This window comes from Glycine max, chromosome 12 (genome assembly GCF_000004515.6).
Source record: "Glycine max cultivar Williams 82 chromosome 12, Glycine_max_v4.0, whole genome shotgun sequence".
NCBI lineage: Eukaryota > Viridiplantae > Streptophyta > Magnoliopsida > Fabales > Fabaceae > Glycine > Glycine max.
Window position 1 is genome coordinate 513,270 of NC_038248.2, and position 23,277 is coordinate 536,546.

At 31.6% G+C, this 23,277-nt stretch overlaps 3 protein-coding genes and 1 long non-coding RNA gene across 4 annotated transcripts; all 4 read right to left on the reverse strand.

The window, feature by feature from the left end:
• Positions 1-801: 801 nt before the first annotated feature.
• Positions 802-5,063, reverse strand: LOC100812737 (SNF2 domain-containing protein CLASSY 3). Its single transcript, XM_041007519.1, has 4 exons — positions 4,014-5,063; positions 3,729-3,914; positions 3,301-3,453; positions 802-2,962 (listed from the first exon to the last, which is right to left on the reverse strand). The coding sequence occupies exons 1-4, from the start codon at positions 5,061-5,063 to the stop codon at positions 1,022-1,024; spliced, it is 3,330 nt and encodes a 1,109-aa protein (XP_040863453.1). The 3' UTR covers positions 802-1,021.
• A 4,369-nt stretch (positions 5,064-9,432) lies between these two features.
• Positions 9,433-12,676, reverse strand: LOC100813275 (MDIS1-interacting receptor like kinase 2). The gene is made up of 2 exons (XM_003540533.5): positions 10,106-12,676; positions 9,433-9,950 (listed from the first exon to the last, which is right to left on the reverse strand). The coding sequence occupies exons 1-2, from the start codon at positions 12,630-12,632 to the stop codon at positions 9,640-9,642; spliced, it is 2,838 nt and encodes a 945-aa protein (XP_003540581.1). The 5' UTR covers positions 12,633-12,676; the 3' UTR covers positions 9,433-9,639.
• Positions 12,677-15,090: 2,414 nt separating this feature from the next.
• Positions 15,091-15,701, reverse strand: LOC102666874 (uncharacterized). The gene is made up of 2 exons (XR_417003.3): positions 15,546-15,701; positions 15,091-15,418 (listed from the first exon to the last, which is right to left on the reverse strand). It is a non-coding gene; the product is annotated as an uncharacterized lncRNA (long non-coding RNA).
• A 5,551-nt stretch (positions 15,702-21,252) lies between these two features.
• On the reverse strand, positions 21,253-21,990 carry LOC100527596 (uncharacterized). Its single transcript, XM_003539683.5, has 2 exons — positions 21,825-21,990; positions 21,253-21,674 (listed from the first exon to the last, which is right to left on the reverse strand). The coding sequence occupies exons 1-2, from the start codon at positions 21,934-21,936 to the stop codon at positions 21,544-21,546; spliced, it is 243 nt and encodes an 80-aa protein (XP_003539731.1). The 5' UTR covers positions 21,937-21,990; the 3' UTR covers positions 21,253-21,543.
• Between the last annotated feature and the right edge of the window lie 1,287 nt (positions 21,991-23,277).

Below are 23,277 nucleotides of genomic sequence, written 5' to 3' on the forward strand. Positions count from 1 at the left end.
TAATGATCTCAATTAAATAGTAAAAATAATAATGAATATCCAAATAAAAACAACATGCCTCACAACAAAACACACATTAAAATTAATAGACACATGTTGCATGTAGGTTCAGAATAGGTAAAAAAATACAACTAAAACTCATAACTCATTGATTTCAAAGTAGCCAAATACTGAATCTTGAATCTTGCAATATCTGAGAAGCTTACAAAGATTCCATCGAGAATTTCTGGTCAAATCTTCAAGGGATTTCCTGATCATCCTAAATTCAAGAAAAAGGAAAAAATTATCAGAACGTCAAACCTATACTATCCACACAGCAGCCAAAAATATTCTCCAACCTCCAATGCTTTTTATAGCAACTTGAACTCAGGAATTCTCTGTTTGCTGAGCAAGCTAAGGCAGCATCAGTGCTGTCCATATTCAATTTACAAGTCATTGAATTATTGCTTCTGAAATGGGGATGAACCTAGTTTTCAATTTCAATTTCCTTTCTCCACCTTACATTATTAATAAGGATAGTTACTTCTTTGATTGTTTATCTCAAGCCGCATGATGCAAGCAACTAACATGGAAGGTGGATGAAAAAGAAATATTTCCTTCTTAATGATAACATACTGCTACATAAACAGTTGTGTAATCAATGGTTCTTAAGTCTATGTAAACATATTCAAGCTACAGTAGCAACAAAGTGTGACCATTCTAGTTGGGCCAAACCTTGTTCAAAATCCACTAATTGGGTTTACAATTGCATTTATGGTGCTGGCTGTTCAGAGTTGCTCCTACAGTTATCTGGTTTATAAAGGCAATTCTCAGAACAAGAAATAAGATTCAGACATCAAACTAAAAAATTCTAGAAATATGTTGTGCACCAAACAGAATGACACATGCATGATCAAATAATGGAGTCAATAATGAACTTCAATATTCAACCATTAGCAGTAAGTGTTGCTCACATTTTACTGTCAAACAAAAAATATGATTCAATCAGATATAACTTTACAAAATTTCAAAAATCAAAGCATCAAGGGCCCAAAGTCTCCAAATATCTCTCCTTTGGTTGAACCAGACATTCACCAAACATATCCTTGAGTTTTTTATGCTGAACCATGAGATCAAGAACTCTATCCTCAATATCCTCAAGCATTACTCCACTACTCTTGAGCTTATGACTTTCAGCATTTCTATTTGAGAAAACAAGTTCAGATAACCGGTTCTTTTCTGCTTGTTTACAATATTTTGTGCATTCAGGGGTGCCCTGTGCAAGAAGATGATATGTGAAAACAACCCTCTTTTGTCCAAGTCTATATGCTCGACAAATAGCTTGCCTTTCCACTGAGGGATTCCAAACAACATCAAGAAGCACAACCCTTGAAGCTCCAATTAAGTTAATGCCTTCAGAAGATGCTTTTATAGAAGCAAGCAGCACCTTTGCTTGGCTATTTGAATCATTGAAACTACGAATGAGGGACTGTTTTTGCTTATGGTCAAGCTTTCCATACATATACAGCACTTCTGTCCCCACAGACCAATTGAAGGCTGACTCAAGTTGGTCCTTAATTAAGCATAAGGTATCAATGAATTGGCTGAAAATGAGGACTTTCTCATTAACTGCATCACATAGTCTTATAAACTCAAACAGAAATTTGGTTTTGACCCCTCCATAAGGGTTCAATCTAAGCTTTTCCAACTTACCCTTGTCAACAACAGATTCTTCTTTTTTTGACAGAGAGCAGTTGAGGAAAAGGGATGGATGGACAGAGACCAAGGCCAACTTGTGTTCAAAGTTCAGTGCACTTTGAGAATATTCAATGCTCTCTAGAGTTTCTTGCTGCAAAATGTCTGGCTTCAAAACCAGCACACAATCTCTCAACCCAGGAAGGTTCTTTTGAAGAATGCTACCTTTGTGAACATGAACAAAGGGATTCATCAGCAATTTTAGCAGTTTTATTTTCTCATCAGCTGTATTTCCAGACGAAACAGGTTCCCAATCCCAGCTCACATCTTTCCTTTCCTGCATTTGTCTACTTTGGCAAAACTTCTTGAGTTCTTGTGGTATGCTGTCAGGAAAGGATGGTTTCATTAAGCACAAAATATTGTAAAGTTCCAAAAAATTGTTTTGGAAAGGTGTCCCCGAAAGAAGGATTCGCTTCTTAGTTCTACTTTCAGAAAGAACCTTCCAAATATAACTATTCTGATTCCGAGGAGTGTGCCCTTCATCAAGTACTAGCAAACCAGGATAGTCACGCAGAACCTTTCCCATTCCACTTTCAATGTACTCCCTTGGCCTTGCACGTTTCTTCTTTTTTTTCATCTTATTATTTTTCTTCTCTTTTTTCCCATCACCTTCAGCCGTGGATCCTGCTAACTTCTCATACAAATTGTAGCTGATTAATAGAATGCTCTTCTCTTTGTACCATGAACACAACTTCACCATACGTATGGCATCCTTATTCTGCTTTTGATTGCCAGACCAGTCAACTTCATTAATGAGTTTCTCTTTTCCCGATAATTCAGAATTGTTCAAGTTATGGAATGGAATTCCTATGTTCCACTTCCTTAACTCATCTTCCCATGTAAGCAATATGTTGGCAGGAGCAATGATAATAGGTAGACACTTTGGAAACGATTGCAAATATGTCTGAAGAAAAACCATGGTCAACCTTGTCTTTCCTGTTCCAGGAGCATGAGAAACAATGCACCCACCTTCACTACATGGGTCAACCCTCTTCAATTTGGCAAGGTCAGTGGTTCCTGCCAAATTTGTCCAAATAAACTCAAACCCTTCTTGTTGATGAGGATACAAGCTTTGTTTTATGTCAGGAATAAGGTCCCAAACTGTGCCTTCATTGTGAGACCAAACTGCCTCTGAGTCATCACCAGGATCATTAAACAGATCCCCATCAAACTGTGAGGTGTTCCCTCCACCAGATGACACCCTTCTGCAACATCTTTCAGAATCCACCTGTATTATGTACACACAAACAAGGGCATATACATAAGTACTTCCTATCAACCTATTTCATTAAGCATGACAGTCAAATCAGAACAAACATAAATTAGCAAAAAAATATTTAAGCCTGCAGCAGTCAATCAATGCTTTGCTTTTTAAACAAGAAAAGAACACATAAATATTTAACAATAGTTAGCAACATAGTTCAATAGATGATAACACATATCAGCCTTTTTGCCTAAGTTTATAAGTAAAAAAAAATGCTAGGACCAATAACAAAGTCTACTTAACATCCTAAACTTAAGGAAATTAGTTTTCTATAACCATTATCAAATTGAAACTGTGCTTACAAATGGTGGAGTGATATATTTGATTTCAGTGGCAATCCAACCACACCATCTGCAGTATATCCCAATTTCCTCATTAAAAATAGTATCATGCTTGCACTGCGACGCTGAATTTTCTTCATTTTCTCTTGCTTCATTTGTTCCAATATTATCAACCTGCATATTATAACATACAAACTTGGTTAATGATTTCTCCTCTCATATAAATAACAATTTGTTTGAACATCTATCCATACATGAAGAATTCAAAACAGAGCTCAAATATTCAAAATCTACCACAAGTATCCTTCTTAAGTACTACTTCGCTCACATATGCATGTAAAAATACAAACATAAAATTAAAGTGCTCTTAACATCTAATGACTATAACTGAAATTATATTACATTTACATATTTTTTCTTCAGCCTTTCAGTTAGTAAAAGTGATTTACCTGAGACCCAATTTCTTCACCTCGAAGCAACATATCCATTTCACCCCACAAGATATCTAACTCCTTCTCAAACTCCAAATTTTCAATAGGTTCTTTCTTCATAAAGTTCCAATCCAAAGGGATTGTTTCCCTAGAAGCTAATGGCTTAGTCTGACCCTGACCAAAATCATCATCCTTTTCTTCCAACTGATTGGAATCATCTTTAACAGAATCATTCTTGCCCCAAAAGCATTCATTAAATAATTTAAAACATCGGTTTTTTGTTCTAGATGGCATCCTTAGGACTTCATGCAGCTCATCTTTGTCACCAGTTTCATCATCCACCACCCGTACCTTCTCACATTTATTGCTATTAAACCCATATTTATGCTTTCTTCCCTTCCTGTCTTTTTTTGTCACAACTTTAGCTGAATCTCCTTTGACGTGATGATGCTTTTTTCCTTCATGGTCATCAAGATTCTTCTTGATCATAGTTGAATATTCTGTTTTTTTCTGCAATGACGCACTTTGATGACCTGTATCTCTTTTCTTCCTATGCTCTAGTGCTTCAGCTTCAGAAGGCATAGAGCAACCTGAACTTTTCCAGTGATCACCAAAGACTTCTGCATCAACATTGGCACTTTTGACTCTCTTTGATTCATGTTTCTGTGCTGCATTCCTTGCTTCCTGCTTATAAATCTCAGATTTACTAGAGGTTGCACTAGCACAGTCAGCACCAATCCATTGCTCCCCCTCTTCATTATCTTTCCTTCCACCTTTTCTTTTGCAAACTCCACTACTTTCAGTTTCACCCTCCACCTTTCTCACCCTCTCCTTCACCGTCTTGCTGTATCCCCCTCTCTCATCATCATCATAAGAAGAAGAATCACTGTCCTCACTGCTCGAGCAGCAATCATTCTCATCATAATCAACCTGAAAATCTTCATCACTGGTGGCGCCATCCTCACTCTCCGTTAAACACAAAAAAGAATCATCTGAACCACTTTTATCCGCGCAATGTTCCTTCTCACTCTGATTATCCCCATATGAATCATCCGGCAAAATTACCCGGTTTTCAGGTACGCAAGCATAGTCATCATTGCCAAAGTTATCAACTTTATCAACAAATACAGAACACCTTTTACCCTCCTCGCTCTTCCATTCCTTTTCTACCAGAAACCTCTTCTCAGTATGCCTCAACCCCTCTTCAGCCTCACTGACATCATCACCACTGTCACCGATTACAATAGGGTCACCAGCATGCCCTCCCGAACAATCAAAACCTCGTTCAGATACCCTTACACGCTTCAAAGACACAGGTTCATGGTCATGCACCTTTTTCTTCTTCTGGCCCATTATTAAACCACTTCCAACCACCCTTCCCCGCTTGCTACGCGTCCTGCATGCAACGGGAACCCCTCGATACATTTCAAACAACAAAAGAATGTGATAAGTGGTAACGGGTGCGAAGGAGAAAAAGAAACTGAGACAATGCGTGTAGTATTTTTTCGGAGAAAGAAGAAGAAAAGAAAACGTGGTCAGAAAGAAAACGAGAGAGACAGATGGAGAATTGACTAATGAGTTAGAGTTCCTAAACACGCGCCAACAAGAATAAGAATTGACTTCTGAGTTTCTGAGTTCCAAAGAACCTAACAGACTTGTAACTAAAAAAGGTCAAAAAGTATGAGGATTTCCCAGAATACCAATCTTGAAAATTATATTTTCAAAATACTATTTTATCTTTTGAAATCATTAACAAATCTATGCAATATCAGCATAATCTATGTCTCATCATATATATTTTATCACTTTAAACGCCTTACAGTTATTTCTATTTTTCTATAAAAACAAATTTAAAAATAATTTTGAAATTTTAATATATCTTATCTTATATCTTATATGCATATAAATTAGAATAACTATTTTGATAAAAATAGTTTTAGTTGTCATTGTAACTTGCAAAAGGTAAAGAATATTCACTTCAGACCTTCATATATGTGATAATATTATATTGGATTTGAAAAATAATTAGGTTCATATGGTTGATTTTTTGTAATGACTATTTTATAAAATGATCCAATTAAAAAAAAAACAGAAGTTGAATAACTTGATTGAAAAAATAATAGTTCAACGATCATATTAAAAATTACTAAATAATTTAGCAACCTACAAAGAGATTTAATTTTTTTTTTCTATAAATAGTTTGAAAAATTCTCTTCACTCACTTACTCTCCATTCCCTTTTCATATATGCATATATTTATTTGGTGCAATATTAATAATTAATGACGTATGTCACCTAATTTAGATTAATATATTATTAATTATTCTTTCAAGATAATAATTATATTTTCTTATTTAAATCAATAGATTTACTTCTAACCTAAATAATAAAATTTTCTCTTATTTATTAAAAAGATTCATCACCTAATATTTTTCACTAAAAAAAGATAGTATCTCTTTCCTATTTGTTAAGTAAATAAGTTCAATTTCTATAATATGCCTCCCTCCAAAAAATAATAATAATCATACTCCTTCTATTAAATAGTTTATTCTCTTTTATATGTTAAATAAATTCAATTCCTATAGATAGGCAAAAAAAATATTGTTATTTTTATTTCTTTTAAATTAATTTGTTGTCTTTAATTGTATTTTTATTATGTTCCAATAGTGCTTTGAAGTCTAATATTCCTAGTTAAGTATGTTATCAATTTTTTTTTATTTGACCATGGTATCGATTGCTTCATAGTGATTAGTGTGACTAGTGGGTAACGTGATACTTTATTAATGGAAAGATATTTTTTTATTTTGATGTTTTTTTCATTAAAAATAGAAATGGAAAAAGTATAGTTACTATTTTTTTAAGGGAGAATAATGTTATAGGAATTGAATTTATTTAACAAATAGAAAATAGATTTTTTTGATGAATCAAATAAAAATCAGAGATATTATCCGATCCAATTATTAGAAGGAAAATTTTATAGGAAATTAATTTATTTAGAAAATAAGATAAATATATTTATTATTACTATTTTAATTGTAAATAAGGAAAAGATAATCGTTAATAATATATTCAGATTGAATTTTTTGTTAAAACTTATTTATAAGTTTAATTTTTTTTATCGATAATAATAGATAATATAATATCACAAGATTGAGTTTATATCTCACAGTCCTGCATAATCGAAGGAGTTATACCCTTCGCATTTATAGGGCCATATATATATTATTGAAATCGTAAAACCCAGGCCTGAAGTGGAAGCTGATGACTCAAAATATTCAATGTGTGTTTGAAGGACTCCGAGGATAATTTGGTGTTTCGGGCAGTGGTTCAATAACAATTGGCTTCCTCCAATCACAAACCACAAGGTGCTGAAGAGACATAGGCAAGACAACAGGACAGGATCAATGATTGTGCTGAGCCCTTTTCAAACTTTGGTCCTTGAAATTTTTTCTTTACATAATGATGCACAAGAACACCACATATATAATCATATATATCCTTTGGATATCTAATCAATCCCTTTCCAGTTTGAGAATAAAACACGGGCAAGATTTCAAACTTGTGCTTTCTACTCCAAATCTTAGTTCTTTTGATGTCAATCATATTCTTAGTCACCAACTCTCCACCACATGCAATCTTTCTTTTCTTGAAGAAGTAAACCTTGCCACCTTCAGCGATACGGTGACAAGTTCACTGTCTCATAACTTGGCTGCAAGTGCTTTCAATGTAAAGATGTTAACATTCTCTCCGGGTACGTACCCTCCAAATAATATACTGGATGTAAATTACTTTAGAATGTTTTTACATCTTTATTTTTTCTTAATGCTCATAACATGTCTACATTCTTATGTCAAACTTTTGTCAGTACTCAAATCTTGCTCTTCAAAATATTAATTTAAATATGTCTACAGTTGTGTAGGATCTCTCATATCCGGGTTCAATGAGACGTCAACACCCCGTGCTTTAATTTGTTAGATCTGTTGTAAAATAAGCTAACTTCCTAAATAATAACTAATAACTAACATAACAATAACAAACTACTAACATAACAACTATTAAGAAACATAAAATGAATCAACTAATCTTACAAAAAATAAACAATGAATAAAAAATAACAAATTAATAGGCAACTGCTTATCTCTCATTAGCTCAAAATTTAAGACAATCGTATTCATGTTTATCTGAATGTTTTATTTTTTTTATATTATGCAAAGGGAAATCTCTTCACACTATATATATATATATATATATATATATATATATATATATATATATATATATATATATATATATATATATATATATATATATATACTAAAAATAAAATAAAATATCATTTTATAAGTTATTAATATCCAAATTATAAAAGACCAAATCAAATTATATATATCATATTTATATTAAAATTTTATAAAAATAAAACAGTGTTCATTATTAATAATAAATTTATATATAGAAATAAAATGAAAAAATAATATTATATAAAATTATAATAAATCAAAATATAAAATTGCTAGGCTGACTAAAGCAACATATATAGTAATTCATTGAGAGAATTACACAGAAGTAAAAGTTGAATTTGAGTTTCAATTCAAATTTGTTTTTGAATTTAATTAGAAAAATAGTCCTTTGTTTGGTTACATAATATATTATTAAATTAGATTAAATTAGATTTTGTAGGTTTTTATCTTTTCTCTTCTTTTCTTTTTTTGATACGGATCTTTTCTCTTCTTTTAGAATTTGATTTAGGATTTCTACGTATTATATATAAGCCAGATTTGACGATGTCAAATTTGATTTTATCATTTAAAAAAAAAGGAATTTCTTGTAATCTGTTCTCCATTTCCCATACAATATAAATAAGTCTTTACTCAGATTTTGACTTGATCACTTTTGACAACTTCAACTTCAATTTTCTTTTTTTGTGTGTGTATAGCATACAGTTGATTAGATTACTTAGTATGTAACCACGTAATGTCTTAAAGAAAAATCATTTAACATTACTAATAATTTCCACTCAAAGTTAATTTAATTGACATTTTAGTATTTTACACTGATAATTTTTTTTCTTTTAAATATTTTCAGCTTCTTTTGTTACTTTAAAATTAACAAATATTCATTGTCAAACATTTTTAAGTCTGTTGAGTTGACAACGATTATTATCAAACAAAATATCAACTTTCAAGGTTTCTTAATAATTCTGTTCTAATAATTACGTTTGTTATAATTTGCAAACATTATAATTAAATTGAAACATAACGTGATTTATTTTTAGAATAATAAAGGTAATAACAAATGTTAATAAAAGAAACATATGTTAACTTAAAAACTTAGGTCTTGATGGGTTTATGTGTCAGTTTCTAGTTTATATACATATAAACTACTTTTTTACTTTCAAAGTTTTTGTACTTTTAAATTTTTTTAAGTTAAATACCAAAATTTTAATTCAAATATTACAAATCAGTTTTCCTTCTTCATTTAGCCACTACTAAAATTTCTCTAATTACATGATGATTTTCCTATGTAACGATTTATAACTTGAGTTTGAAAATGGAGTGTTATACTATTGTGTATGATACATAAAGCTTATGGCAATAACATTTTCATAAAGGTCTAATAAAATAAATCAACAACAACAACGCCTTATCCCACTAGGTGGGGTCGACTACATGGATCAACTTCCGCCATAATAAAATAAATCAACACTAGAAACAATATAAAATTTACTGAAAGTATCGCCTTACATGACTATATTTCATGTCCGCTTTGTCATATACAAACAAAGCCAGAATTATTCAAGAAGAAAATATTTATTACAATGCTTGTTATGCAAGGAAAACAGTCACTATGGTAAAGGATATTATACGATAGAAGACAAGTACGTGTTTACATAGAGAAATTGTTTATTGCGAACACAGAAAAGAAAAACTTATATGATGTCTGCAATCTCCATTTCAAGCAGTTGAGCTATGCTTTGCATAGTTGGTCGAGATTGAGGGTTTGTCTTTAAACATGAAAGAGCTACGTTGGCAATCAAATCCACTTCCTTCAAAATATGGTTCTTGGCAGGAGGCGAGAGGCGAGGGTCTAAAATCTCCTTCAAGTTTACTTTTTGTTCAGTACAAGTTTGAATGGATGAAACAAGGTCACCAGGGTGCTTTCCCGTAAGAACCTCTAAGGCCAAAACGCCAAAGCTGAACACGTCACATTTCTCAGTCACTTCCATTGTGTAAGCAAGTTCTGTAGCACAGTCAATGTTAGTCGATTGCAAACAAGAACAAGCAAGTTGTATTTGGTATTGGTAGGGTAGGGTAAAAGTATCTATCCACAGTCAAGAACTTAAAACCAAAATGGTACATTGGTATTAAATAAATTTCAAACACTCAAAATCTTACCTGGAGCAGCATAGCCATATGTGCCGGCAAATGATGTCCAAATAGCCGAATCAGGCTTTAGAAATCTTGCAGTTCCAAAATCCGAGACATGGGCTTGAAGATTGGAGGACAGCAAAATGTTCTTGCTTGATACGTCTCTGTGAATTAAAGGTGGAGCACAATCATGATGCATATAGGACAAAGCGCTCGTTACACCTTTGATAATATGAATTCTCTTGTGCCAATCCAGCTCTAATGCATCTTTGTCGTCTCTCAGCATGTCAGCTAAATTCCCTCTATTCATATACTCATAAATTAAAAATGTGTGCATCCCTTCACAGCAAAATCCGTAAAGCTTGATAATGTTTCGATGGCGTGTTTTTGTCATGGCTTCTATCTCATTCTCAAAGGATTTTATACTCTCAATGTTTAAGTTGTTTGAATCACACTTCAACTTTTTTACAGCAAATACTTGACCTCCTGACATCTCCGCTTTATAAACTATTCCCAGTGCTCCTTCCCCAATGCAATACTTGTTGTCAAAGTTCTTGGTAGCTTCAATTATGTCTCTATACACAACTTTCCCATTGAAGTACCAAATTGAAAATGGATTCGGACTTTTGAATGAACTTATTTGCCTTGGAGCTCTTGATTTTCTCTTGAAGCAAAAGAAAACAATCCCAAGTAACCCCAAAGAAATAAAAAGAGCACCTCCCAAGGAAGCAACAATAGGGATCACAACCTTGTTTCGTTCACTGGATCCACCATTAGGATTAGTGAGATTACAAGGTTTCAAGCCCCGAATTTGCCCACATAGATCTTTGTTGTTGCTCAAATCCAAGGGATAAGAAGAGTTGAATATGCCACTTTTAGGAACCATACCCTCCAAATTATTGTAGGAGAGGTTGATAGTTGACAAACTAAACATTTCACTAAGGGAGTGAGGGATAGAACCTGACAGATTGTTGTGAGACATATTCAAGCTTATCAAATTTGAAAGCTTTCCAAGATCAGTAGGTATTTCTCCTGAAAGTGAATTGTAACTCAAGTCCAAAAAGTATTGTAAATCACGAAGGTTTCCAATTTGGTAGGGAATTGTGCCATTCAAGTCATTGTTGCTCAGATTTAAATTCTGCAAGTCCGAGATGTCCCCTATCTGATTTGGAATTGGTCCTAACAGCTTGTTCATGGACAAGTCTAAGGAGTGCAAATTGGAAAGGTTTCCAATTTCTGCTGGTATAATTCCAGAGAGTTTGTTGTCGCTTAAATTTAATTCATACAAGTTGAAGGAATTTCCTATCTGTGAAGGAATGTCTCCTGATATTTGGTTGGACGATAGGTCAAGCTTATGCAGTTGGTCCAACTGAAAAATCTCACCTGGAATGTAACCACTTATTTCATTCCCTGCCATGTTGAGAACTTGCAAGTTTTTGCAGGCACCCCAATTTGTAGAGAGGTCACCTTCCACCCTGTTATAGCTCAAGTCCATGTAAGTGAGGTTTGGATACACTCCAAAATCTTGATCTGCATAACCTGTCAACTGGTTGTATTCAAGTCGAACTCTGTACAAGGCTGGGCAGTTTCTAAGGCTTATTGGAATTGGGCCAGTGAAACTATTGTAGGCTGCACTAAAATTTACAAGTTTGCCACTTTTGCACACTTGTGGTGGCAATTCACCAACAAAGTTGTTCTCTGCAAGATGCAGCACAATCAAGGAAGAAAAGTTTCCAAATTCTTGTGGCACCGTACCATTTAAGTAGTTTTTGAAAAGCCGCACATCGGTTAGATTGGTTAATTTAGCAATACTTGGGGGTATTGGGCCTGAGAGTTGGTTTTCAGACATTCTAAGAATGCTTAAATGTGTGCAGTTGCCTAGAGATGAAGGAATAGGCCCAAAGAAGTTGTTTCCATCTAGAGCTAGCAGAGTCAAGTTTCTTATGTTCCCTATTTCATTTGGAATTCTACCACCTAGCAGGGTGTCCTGGAAGAGGAGATTTCTGATACCAATGAGGCCACTTTGGGGCCTATCAGATCCATCAGGAAATAACCGAGGATCTAATGTCCCTGTTATATTATTTCTTGAAAGATCAAGCTCAAAAACTTGAGTCAGATTGGCAATGGAAAGAGGCAGAGTGCCATTGAGAAAGTTGGTGGAAAGATCAAGGAATTGGAGCTTTGAGAGCACCCCAATGTTTTGTGGTATGTGGCCAGTGAGATTGTTTTCTTTGAGATCAAGACGGAGAAGGTTAGGGAAAACAGACAGGTTCAAGTTTAGAAGGGTACCTGCAAGTCCAGTGTAAGCCAAGTTTATAATTGTCACTGTGCCTTTAGAATCACAGGTAATACCTCGCCATGAACATGGACTTAGAGTTGTTGCAGTGGAGTTGATGATCCATGAGTCCAAAATGGATTGGTGAGGGAGACTTTGTTTCCACCTGAGAAGTGTCTGAGCTTGTGTTTGGGCAACAGTTCCTTGAAAAAGAACCATCAAAACGAGCAGCAACGTAGCTGGAATAGCAAAGCAGGCATAACATGTATGATTGTTCATTTTAATGTTCAGAAACTGCTTATTTGTTTGGCAGTAGTTACATTTGTTCACTTCAAAGATATAAATACCATATCCATCGTTTCTATCACTTTCAAAGTATCTATGGCATATATGCATTATTGTGCATTTGTTTTATCAAGACTTTTATTACGTTTGTTTGTTCCTTCCACTAACCGACAGTCCCATCGACCCTTATTTTCTTGCATGGTTGACTCGGATATATAGTTGATTTATTTGATGAATGAGAACAGGATCGCGTTAATCGTTGATTTGAGAACGTAATTTATGACATCCAACTGCAAAAAGAATGTGAAAGCAAGAAACAGCTTTAGAGTGAAGACTTGAAGATGGGTTTCGATAAAAATGTGTATTGTGCATGCATGTCCTCTTTAACTGTCTCATTCGATCTCCATCCCCGCCAATTCAAATTTGACGACTCAATTATGAGAAGTTTTTCCCTCCCCTGTCCTTGATTCAATGGAGACAATCTATTTAAGAAAAAAAAATAATTATCATATATATATAAAGATAAAGACATAAATAGAGATGTAAGAAAAATGAAAAAAATAAGGTAGTGGATTCAAACATGTAACAATAAGTGTAAAATATAAAATTTTAAAATAAAAACTTTTGATTTTACTAGAAATAACGAGTATGTATTTGTTTATCCTCACATAAAAATTAATTAAGAAATTCAAATACATAAAAATAGGAGATGTAAAATAAAAATTTTAAGATAAATATTTATAATTTTATTAAAATAAAGAAATGCATTTGTTTACTCTCACTTGTGAGTGACATCACTGGGTAGAATCATTATAATAAACACCGGTCAATTATTCTTTCAATGTATTTAATGTAATTGAGTATTAAAATTTAAACTTAAAATTATTAATTAAATTAGAATAATCTCGCGTCAATTAATAAAATTCTCTGATATAATAGATAATACTAATAATGTCATGAAAAGGAAGAAATAAAGAAAATTAAGATTATAAAATAGATCATTTAAATTATAAAAGTATCAATATATTTAACTAAATTTAATATATAATATGCATAAATGATATAATAAAAAAGTAAATGATTTTTTGTTGAGAATAAAGTATAGTAAATAAAAATGTAAAAGAGTGTCACAATAAGTTCTATTGAATAATACATACATGAAATGGTGTAGATAAGATTATGTCTAAAAAATATATAAGGAAATAATATTAATAAAAATTATATCGAAATACAAAATATATACTATTTTGAGTTAGAAATAAATAGAAACAAAAATATTAAATATTAAAAAAAACATGTAAAATATTAAATACAAAAATATAATATACTAAATTTGATTTCTAAAATTTTCTTTATAAAAAATACATGAAGTAGCCTCTTAAACGAACTGCTCCTTTTGTATAAATTTTTTTAACCTTTGTAATTTAAATATTCATATACTTCATACAAAATTTATATTTCCATTTGTTGTATTAATTTAATTGACTCAAATATTAATTTGTGTTTTATTTGAAATTTTTTAGTAAATCATCATTTTAGTCTTCAAAAATATTATCACATTAGATCTTGAAACTGAGAAAATTCCATATTAGTTTCCAAATTTAATCCTTCGTTGTCATTTAGTCTTTAAATATATGTTAATATAATCATTTAAGTCAAACATTTTTTTGAATTTTGAACTAATGTTGTTGATGGATGGCACTTCTTAGAGACTTATTTAAAATTTTCTTCATTTTAACAACTAATATGACAATGATATACATTTTTAGAGACTAAAATGGTAGTTTAGTCATTTTCTTCTTGAACTACACAAAATTTTAAAGTGAAGTTTAATTTGCATTATTGTAACATGCATCTGTAGCATTTTTTTACAATAAAAAACGTAAATGGTCACTTTCAACCTTGAAAGTGTAAGCGCATTGACAGTTTAGTTCTTAAAAAAGAACAAAAAATTTGATTTAATCTCTTATGTAAAAAATACTACAATTTATGTCCTGGAAATTACAACATCCGACGAAAATTGCAATTAGAACATTCACGAGAGTAGAGAACGTCTTAAATTATTCATCAGTGAACACAGAAAACACTGGTTAAGGAATCCTAAGTCAGTTAAAAACTCAAGCATCCTTATTCGAGTCCTAAAACTATTGCGTGATAAAATAATTTGTTATAGTGGTTGGCCTATGGTCACTGGCCGGTTTAGGAACATGGATCAACCTTGGAGCTAATTAAGATTTAACCTACTATTCTTTTGTGGCTAAACTTGCTTAAGACTTATCGGTTGTGCCTTGTGCATGGCCTGCATATCAGTCAAAAGGTCTAATCTCAGAATTATTTGAGTCATTTGAATGCATATTTTCATTAAGGATTAATTAGGATCTAACTCTGTTAAAGTTTTTTTAAAAAAACAAAAATGTACGTTAAAAGATAAACTATACATATATACAACATGTTTGATAAAGTTGATCATATATAAAAATGATTCTTATAGATGAATTATGTTAACACAATTTTAATTTGCATGAACTAAACCAACAAACAATAAATGACATCTCATCTCATGTTTATTTTTTTTCTGCACTTCATCCTCGCAGCGCTATTGCAATACCACGCATACAATACGTACGTATCCCTGAAAATCAATCACAGATAATTGTGGCAACGTGGAGCATCTCCTAGCTTGTTCCTGAAAATCACTCTTATTCCCCTCTTACTCTTACATGGAGGTTGTTCTCTGCCAATTAGGACTACTCTCCATCTTGGACCCATTTCATCTGAAGCTACAACAAAATTACGTACATAAGAACCACTTATTTCGTTCCTTTAATTAAATTTCTCCGTACGTAGTTGTGTATAAATATATATATCAAGAAACACATATCACAGATGAATATGGGGTTCACTTACCTGCTGCATAACCGGCAAGGTAAATATTCCTTGCTATTGTTTTGGTTGAAAAACTCAGCATTAATAAACAAAGAAAGAGAAGCAGCAAAATAAGCGAGTAGCTCTTACTCTTAGAAGCCATCAGTCTAGCGCACACACCACAATGAATATACTCAACGCGAGCTAATGCTACCTTTATAATATTCCAAAAATCGGTGGTCGTGCGTTGCTTGCTTTTCAACTTTTTATTTAATTTTTGCCCCGTGTTTGACTTCGATCGCTACCTAGTGACATGTAGTGTCTGTCACTTAATTATCTTCTGTCAATATAACAAATGCAAGGAAACTTCCGCGTTGTAAACTGAGTCAATGGATGCCATATATATGAGAACCACAATTTTTTCAATTAAAATCGTCATTGTTAATCGTGTTTTCATCATGCATACATATATGCAATAATACATATATAGAGCGGGTTACATGAGAATGGGCATGTCAAGTAAGAATGAAAATGGTTAATAGCAATCACTAGATTAAAATGAAAAATTAAAATTAAAATATTTTAAATTTAAATTAAGAATTTATTTAACCATAAAATCTCTATAAAAAATATTCTAAAAATTTAATTTATATTAAAATCGTTGTATCTACTAACACCATAATTATTGTCATGATCATCACTATTGTCGCCAACAACATCACCATCGTTGTTTTGTCGTCATTGGTGACAATAACGGGAGTCATAGCAGCAATCATGATGATAATAGTAGTAATAACAGTAATGGCGATTAACGATCATAATAGTGATTGCGGTAATAATCATGACAATTGTGATAAAAACGATCATAATGATGATATGTTTGAAATATTTTAGAACACCATAAATTAATCTTAAAAATATTTGATTTTTCTATCTGTAAATCTTATAGAAATTTTATAATTATAAAATTTTAATTTAAATTTAAAATATTTTAATCTTAACATTTATTTTAATTTAGCGATTGAAATTAATCATTTATATTTTCATACAAAATAATCATTTTCATATGATACCTCATATATATATAAGGCCAACAAGAAAGACATGTACAATGTTAATGTATTTCAAGATGTATTAATAACATATATAACAACTTAATAATTAAGATTATTTAACCTACTGTACCCGGGTATTGAAAGTTGAAACTTTCTTATGAAAAGAAAAATGATTGAATCCACCAGTTCTTTCATTTTGAAAAAGTCAATTTCCAGCCTAATTTTGAAAAAGGTTTTTCATTAGTACTTAAGGAAAAAAGATATATAAAAATATTATTTTTTTCTCATAAAATTAAATTCAACATATTAGACCTCATTTAGGATGCGTGTAAGTTTATAGTTTCTTGTTTTCGAACATAAATATATATGGAAGCGTTTGCCTCGATATGTCTTCTTCTGATGAAGTCATACATACATGGTTCATGTTCCCTTAAGATTTTCTAGGGTTTTCACTAGCCAATAACACTTGCCATTACGATCGATAGGGAAGAAGACCAATACAGAATCGATAAAACTTGTGTGGCCGGTGAGACAGATATGTGAGTTTTCACTTTTCAGCAAGGTTGTTGTAGGATGATCGAAACTTGAATTCTTAATTACTAAAATGATTAGTTAGCTGAGGTCACTTGCATGTGCAATTGACAAATCAAAAGTGGAAGTAAAATAAACTGCAGAGAAAAGAACCAGGGAACCATTGAAAGTAGAACCAATCGCCTTACATAAATTGTTTGGATCCCCGTTGTCATCTACAAGCGAAGGCAGGATATATAGTTCAAGAAGAAAATATTTAAGCCATTTCATTTCAATACATTGCTTGCCATGCAAGGGAAAACATTAATAACTATGGTGAAGCCGTGAAGGATATATATGATACAAGGTAAGTGTCCAAATATAGAAAATAGTTTATGCGAAGCAATGAAACAAACAAAAGAAACTTAAATATATAACGAGTTATCTCATGTCTGCAATCTACATTTAAAGGAGCTGAGATATATATACTTCGCATAGTTGATCGAGATTGAGGGTTTGTCTTCAATCATGAAACTGCCAGGTTGGCAATCAAATCCAATTCCTTTAAAATATGGTTCTTAGCAGGAGAAGGAAGACGAGGGTCCCAAATCTCTTTGTAGTCTACTTTTCGTTCACTACAAGTTTAAAGGAATTGGATTCAATAATCATCATGGGAAAGCAAATCCAATTCCTTTTTCTATTTGTTTATGGGAAAGCACCCCGGCCGGTGACCTTGTTTGTAGATTCTATAATCATCATGGTTTCTTCACCGTATACTTGTAACCCATCATGAATCAAGCGCTGAATGTTGAGAACAAAAAATGATTACAATATGAATGAGAGATACACATACATATATATAAAACAGTTGGAAAGAGGAGACAATGAATAAATGGGAACATTCAAAAAGTTGCACACATTAATTTATTTGAGGTTGCCACACTAAATTAATAGTAATAAACTTTTAAACTGGATAGAGGTAAACAAATAGAAAAAAATTATGTAATTAATAAGCATTTAATGATAAAGTTGGGTAGGAGTTTCTGCAAAAATTTTAATTATAGTTAAAATTGTCCAATTGGTATTCACTATTGGTAATGATTGCTTTAAGGGTGGTTTACCACCCAAGGATATTCTCTCATCGAAATAAAAAAAAATGAGCAAATCAAATGACATTATATAAGTCAAATTAAATACATTTTTTTAAAATTAAATATCTTTATTAATGAAAAATAGCTATAATATCTTCAAAGATTTTAGGCTGGAAAACAAAATTAGAGACTCAACCTAAGTGTCTTTATACTTTTTTTACTACCATATTTCAATGATTGAGTTAAAAAATTAACTAACTTGGTATTTTTTCCACATTTGTTTTTGGCTAGTTTCTTATTTTAAATGTAAGTCATTCTACAACACTTTTTACTTCATACATATCACCAGTTTAGGTTGTTTTTAATCCTAAGTATAATGCATATCTTTGTTTGTTAAATATGAATTATGCAACTATAAGTTTGAGCTATTATTATCTTTCTTGTAAAGCATGTTATATATAAACATCAATGATTATGGATATAAGAAATTGAAATTAGTTGTGATTACTTTTTTGTATGTGATACAAATAAACAATTGATTTATTTCATTTGAACTAACATGACCTAAACTTTTGACAAGTGATTATAGCAAATTTAAATCTCCAACAATTGAGAACCAGATGAAATATTGAAAATTCTAAAAGGATGTTTTATATACTAAACAATAATTGTGCTGCAAACATCCAAAGTGTTAGTTGTTAAAAAATATATAAATCAACCTCAAGTATGACAGTGTTTGGTGGCTTATTCAATTACTATACATCAATTTCATTCTACTTCATGCTTTATACAAGTTCCTCCAGCAAACTTGTTTGATTGTTGGCACATTTTTCAACCACCAATAAGATCACAATAGAAAGGATTATCTAATTTCTAGATTAATTTACAAGGCAATTAGTTGGCACACTCATATTGAATAGTTGAACCATATTACAATGCTTAGAAAAAACATATTCACAAAAACCATACAACATATATTAAAATTGAGTACAAAAAGACAATAAAATTAGTACCATAAAAATAATGATACCAAAAAAGAAAAAGAAACCTCGATTTCAAACAATTGTTTCATCAAGGAATGAAAAAAGGGAACTTAACTTATATTAAAAACATCCTCTGATGAGGATTTAACACTTTTTAGAAGATCAGAAACCTAAATTATTTTTATTGAAGCGGAAGTATGAATCTTAATATTACACGGTGTATTTCACAATGAAAAATAGGTCTTTTGATGTCATTTATGCATTCTCAATCTTTGTCGAATAATGGATAATCTTTCATTTACAAAATACAGCATTTATGATCAGGCATAAATAATTGTATGCATAATTCATATAGAACAACAAAAGATTATACGAAAGAATAACAAAATAAAAGATAGTGTAGAATTTATCAAGGCCTAACTATTTTCTACTTCCCAAAATAGGGTTGGAGATAGTATGTAAGAACAAATAGATAATGAATCAGAGATATCCTATATATATATATATATATATATAGAGAGAGAGAGAGAGAGGGAGAGAGAGAAGGGGAGGAGAATTTTGTGTCATTTGGAAAAATGAAAATGTCATAAGTCTCAAACAATTGAAGAGTTGAATAGTTAGTAGTTTTCAATGACAATAAATTACTAATATAATGGCTTAGAATTTATTACTATCATTATCAAATAGTTATGCACATTTTTAAAGGTTTGCAAAAGAAGATGAAAAGTCAAACACTTTTATGACTGCATTAGTGAAAGCTTATTTAGGTGTAGAACAATAAATGCATTAAACATGCAAAGAAAGATGGAAGGTCTATGTTAGTTTTGGGTGAATAAAATTTACTTATAGAAGTAAGAACTTTTATATATTGTAGATTGTGCGGCTACTTTAACAGAAAAATGTTGACTTTTCTTCTCTAAATGTTCTTCAAGGTTGAACAATACAAACCTCTTAATTTTAATATTTTCTCTTTCTGTTACCTTATCATCCCTAATGTAGGACTACTCGAGCAATGCTAGCTCCTCAAACGTCAAATCTTTTTCTTATCCATTCTAAGTGGCAAACTTATCCGTTCTAATTATAAGTGGCAAATTTGAAATGGAGGTGAAGCTTTTAATTAATGGCAATTGACGTGAAGATGTAAGCAGTTCCATTCTTTTGATAATAAAATATCAATTTATTATCCTTTAATATGTTATCAATTTAAAATTACAAATATGATTTTAATGACAATAGAGGTGAAGATATAAGGAAACGAGGATTGAGGTTGGCAAGAGATGCATAAAAAAGAAGATTTATATATAATATAAATAGATAACTATAAATGCATTTTATCCATTAAAGTGTTTTTCTTTTCGGGGGAGCAAGAAACAGATTGACACCCATTTATCCTTGTTCATATCAATCTTAAAGCAATACATACCAATATTTACAGTTCATCCTAAGTTCTTCTCTTAAATAATTTTGTTTATTACCAACACATTATTGTTCTAAAAATTTATACTTTGTAAGAGAATATTAAGAGAAGGACCTAGGACGAACTATAACACAACTCAAATTATCTAATAAAGTACACCTAATCTATTTTCAAAAACTCAAAATCATCCAAATCAATTTTGGACCCACAGATTGGATCATGCTAACCCTAGCTTCCCTCCATTTAGAATAATCGAATTCCAAATTTATAGTTATTCAACTTGGGACAATGTCTTGTATAAAATATATAAAAATGACAGCAGAACAAGATGGTATATGTGATTCATCGTCTATGTCTTTGTCCTTGCCTCCCAAAACTCATTTTCATTTTCATCCCCCGCATGTATCAAGTATACTCATATCCATAGTCGCCCTATAATTTTAAAAAAATATATATGTAATTTTAAGAAGAAAAAATGAAACAATAATATTTAATTTTTTATAAAATAGTGTCACCATGTATATTCAAGAAAAAAAGGTTTTATCAGTCCATTACATGCATATTTGATCCCAAATTTTTAATCCAATCACCAAATGAACATAAAAAACAATCATGATTTGTAATTATTGTAATAAAAATCCCAAAATAACATGAGCACCTGCTTCAATTATAAAGACAAAGAATGACAAAAGATTAATAAATAATATATGTTACATAAAATAAAGAAAATTTAGTTCTTATACATATTGTGTCCGGTATGTACATACCCATTCCTATACCCGTTTCTAAAAATCAGATATTACCCACACCCATCCTTAAATTGATCATATATCTCAAAGTTATTCTTGAGAGAAATTCTGTGAACACAAATTTCATGAAACTAAACCAACAAACAGTGACATCTCATGTGTCCATTTTATTAAAAAAAATTCGTGTAGTTGATCCTTGCAATTGCAACACATACAAACAACCCCAGCCTGCAAATCACAGATAATTGTTGCAACGTGGACTGTCCTCCCTTTGCTGCTTCCTGTCTCCTTGAACCACTTCAGAAGTCATTCTTCCCCTCTTGCATGGAGAACGGCCAAGGAGTCTCCTACTCGGACCCTTTTCATCTGAAGCCACAAAATTACATAGAAATTAACACTTGTATCGACTAATTTCTTCACATACATATATATATATATATATATATATATATGCAAACACAAATATGGATAATATTCATATATATAATGTGAGGGAGGAGGTAGCAGTTCCCTTACCTGCATAACCAGCAAGGTTTCTTGTTGCTATTGCTTTGGCAGAAAAACATAACAGCAAACAAATAAAAAGAACCACCCAAGTAACCGACCACCTACTACTCTTAGAACCCATTAGTCTGGTGCACACCACAATGTATGCACCGCATGCTACCTTTATAATCCAAAAAACGCTGCTAGTTGCTTGCATTTCAAGTATTTTATTTTAATATTTTTGCCGCCGTGTTTGACTTCGCTACTTAGCCTTTGTCATTTTACTAATTTAATTAGTAATTTCTTCTGTCAAATATTAGAACATTGGCAGGGAAATTTGTGTACATTATTCTTGGATGATTCCGCGTTAACTGAGTCAACAATGAGTGCCATAATTTGAGAACCGCAATATTGTCAAAAACCCTAATATATATATATATATATATATATATATATATATATATATAATTGGCTTCATCATGCGATAAAATATATGAAAACAAGTCTGGCACATGAAAGCTACGTACGTCGTAAATCATGCACAATGTATTAAATTATTTCGAGATGTTCTTTTTTTTTCTTTGAAGAAAAGATGTTCTTGATTTAATAACATATAACAACTTCTTAATAAAATTAAAAAATGATTTAATCTACCGTATTGAAAGTTGAAACTTTCTTAGTGAAAAAAAAAAAAAGGATTGAATCCACCAGTTCTCATTTTGAAAAAGTCATATTCCAGCTTAGTTAGATCTGTATTGATTAATTAATAAGCTACACACAAACATCATTTAATTTAATGTTCTTTTCATCTAATTATCTGTTATGCTTATCAACTAAATTCAAAATCGTCATCTACCGGATATTTCCCAATCCCAGCCTAATGATCTTTTTATTTTATTTTGTTTTGTTTCTTGAGTTCAAAGAAGTAATTTTATTTAATATACATATATTATGATCTTGATTTTGATCTTGTTTGCATAAAGTAAATTTAAATCATTACGTCTCATTTGGATTGTCAACATAAAAGAATACGCATGACTTTTTAAAGTAATCATGTAACAACTAAATAACTTTAAGAGTAAATTATATATACTGCGGGACATTGCCTCAAATAATTAAGAGATATCAGAGAGTTTGGATTGAAAGTGATTGTGCTATTGGTGCATGTGGTGTCGATTACCGGTAAGCACAACCATACCACCCTCATGCTTCTATCCTGGACTGTCTCAAGAGATGGTTACAAATTAAGGCCATCGCAGGACAGGTCCATATTTTCCACGCTTTTCGTGAAGGTAACTCTGTGGAAGACTATGACTATCTAGCTAAAGATCCACATTCACCTGAGGCATGTATCCACTAGCTTACTATATGGCAGGATTTCTTTGGTGTTAGGTTTCCTCCTAGGATTTGTTCTTAGAGGCCGTTAGGCCTCCTCTACATTCTAAAAAAATCACCTCCCTCTCATGTTAAAGTAAATTACTCT

Excerpts from the sequence above, each read along its gene's own strand:
- LOC100812737 (XM_041007519.1), bottom strand. The coding sequence starts at position 5,063 with ATGGGCCAGAAGAAGAAAAAGGTGCATGACCATGAACCTGTGTCTTTG. Across the intron at positions 3,454-3,728 it reads GTGAAGAAATTGGGTCTCAG|GTTGATAATATTGGAACAAA; the intron begins GTAAATCACTTT and ends TATAATATGCAG. Across the intron at positions 2,963-3,300 it reads AATATATCACTCCACCATTT|GTGGATTCTGAAAGATGTTG; the intron begins GTAAGCACAGTT and ends TACATAATACAG.
- LOC100813275 (XM_003540533.5), bottom strand. The coding sequence starts at position 12,632 with ATGAACAATCATACATGTTATGCCTGCTTTGCTATTCCAGCTACGTTG. Across the intron at positions 9,951-10,105 it reads ATATGGCTATGCTGCTCCAG|AACTTGCTTACACAATGGAA; the intron begins GTAAGATTTTGA and ends ACTGTGCTACAG.
- LOC100527596 (XM_003539683.5), bottom strand. The coding sequence starts at position 21,936 with ATGGGTTCTAAGAGTAGTAGGTGGTCGGTTACTTGGGTGGTTCTTTTT. Across the intron at positions 21,675-21,824 it reads AAACCTTGCTGGTTATGCAG|ATGAAAAGGGTCCGAGTAGG; the intron begins GTAAGGGAACTG and ends TTGTGGCTTCAG.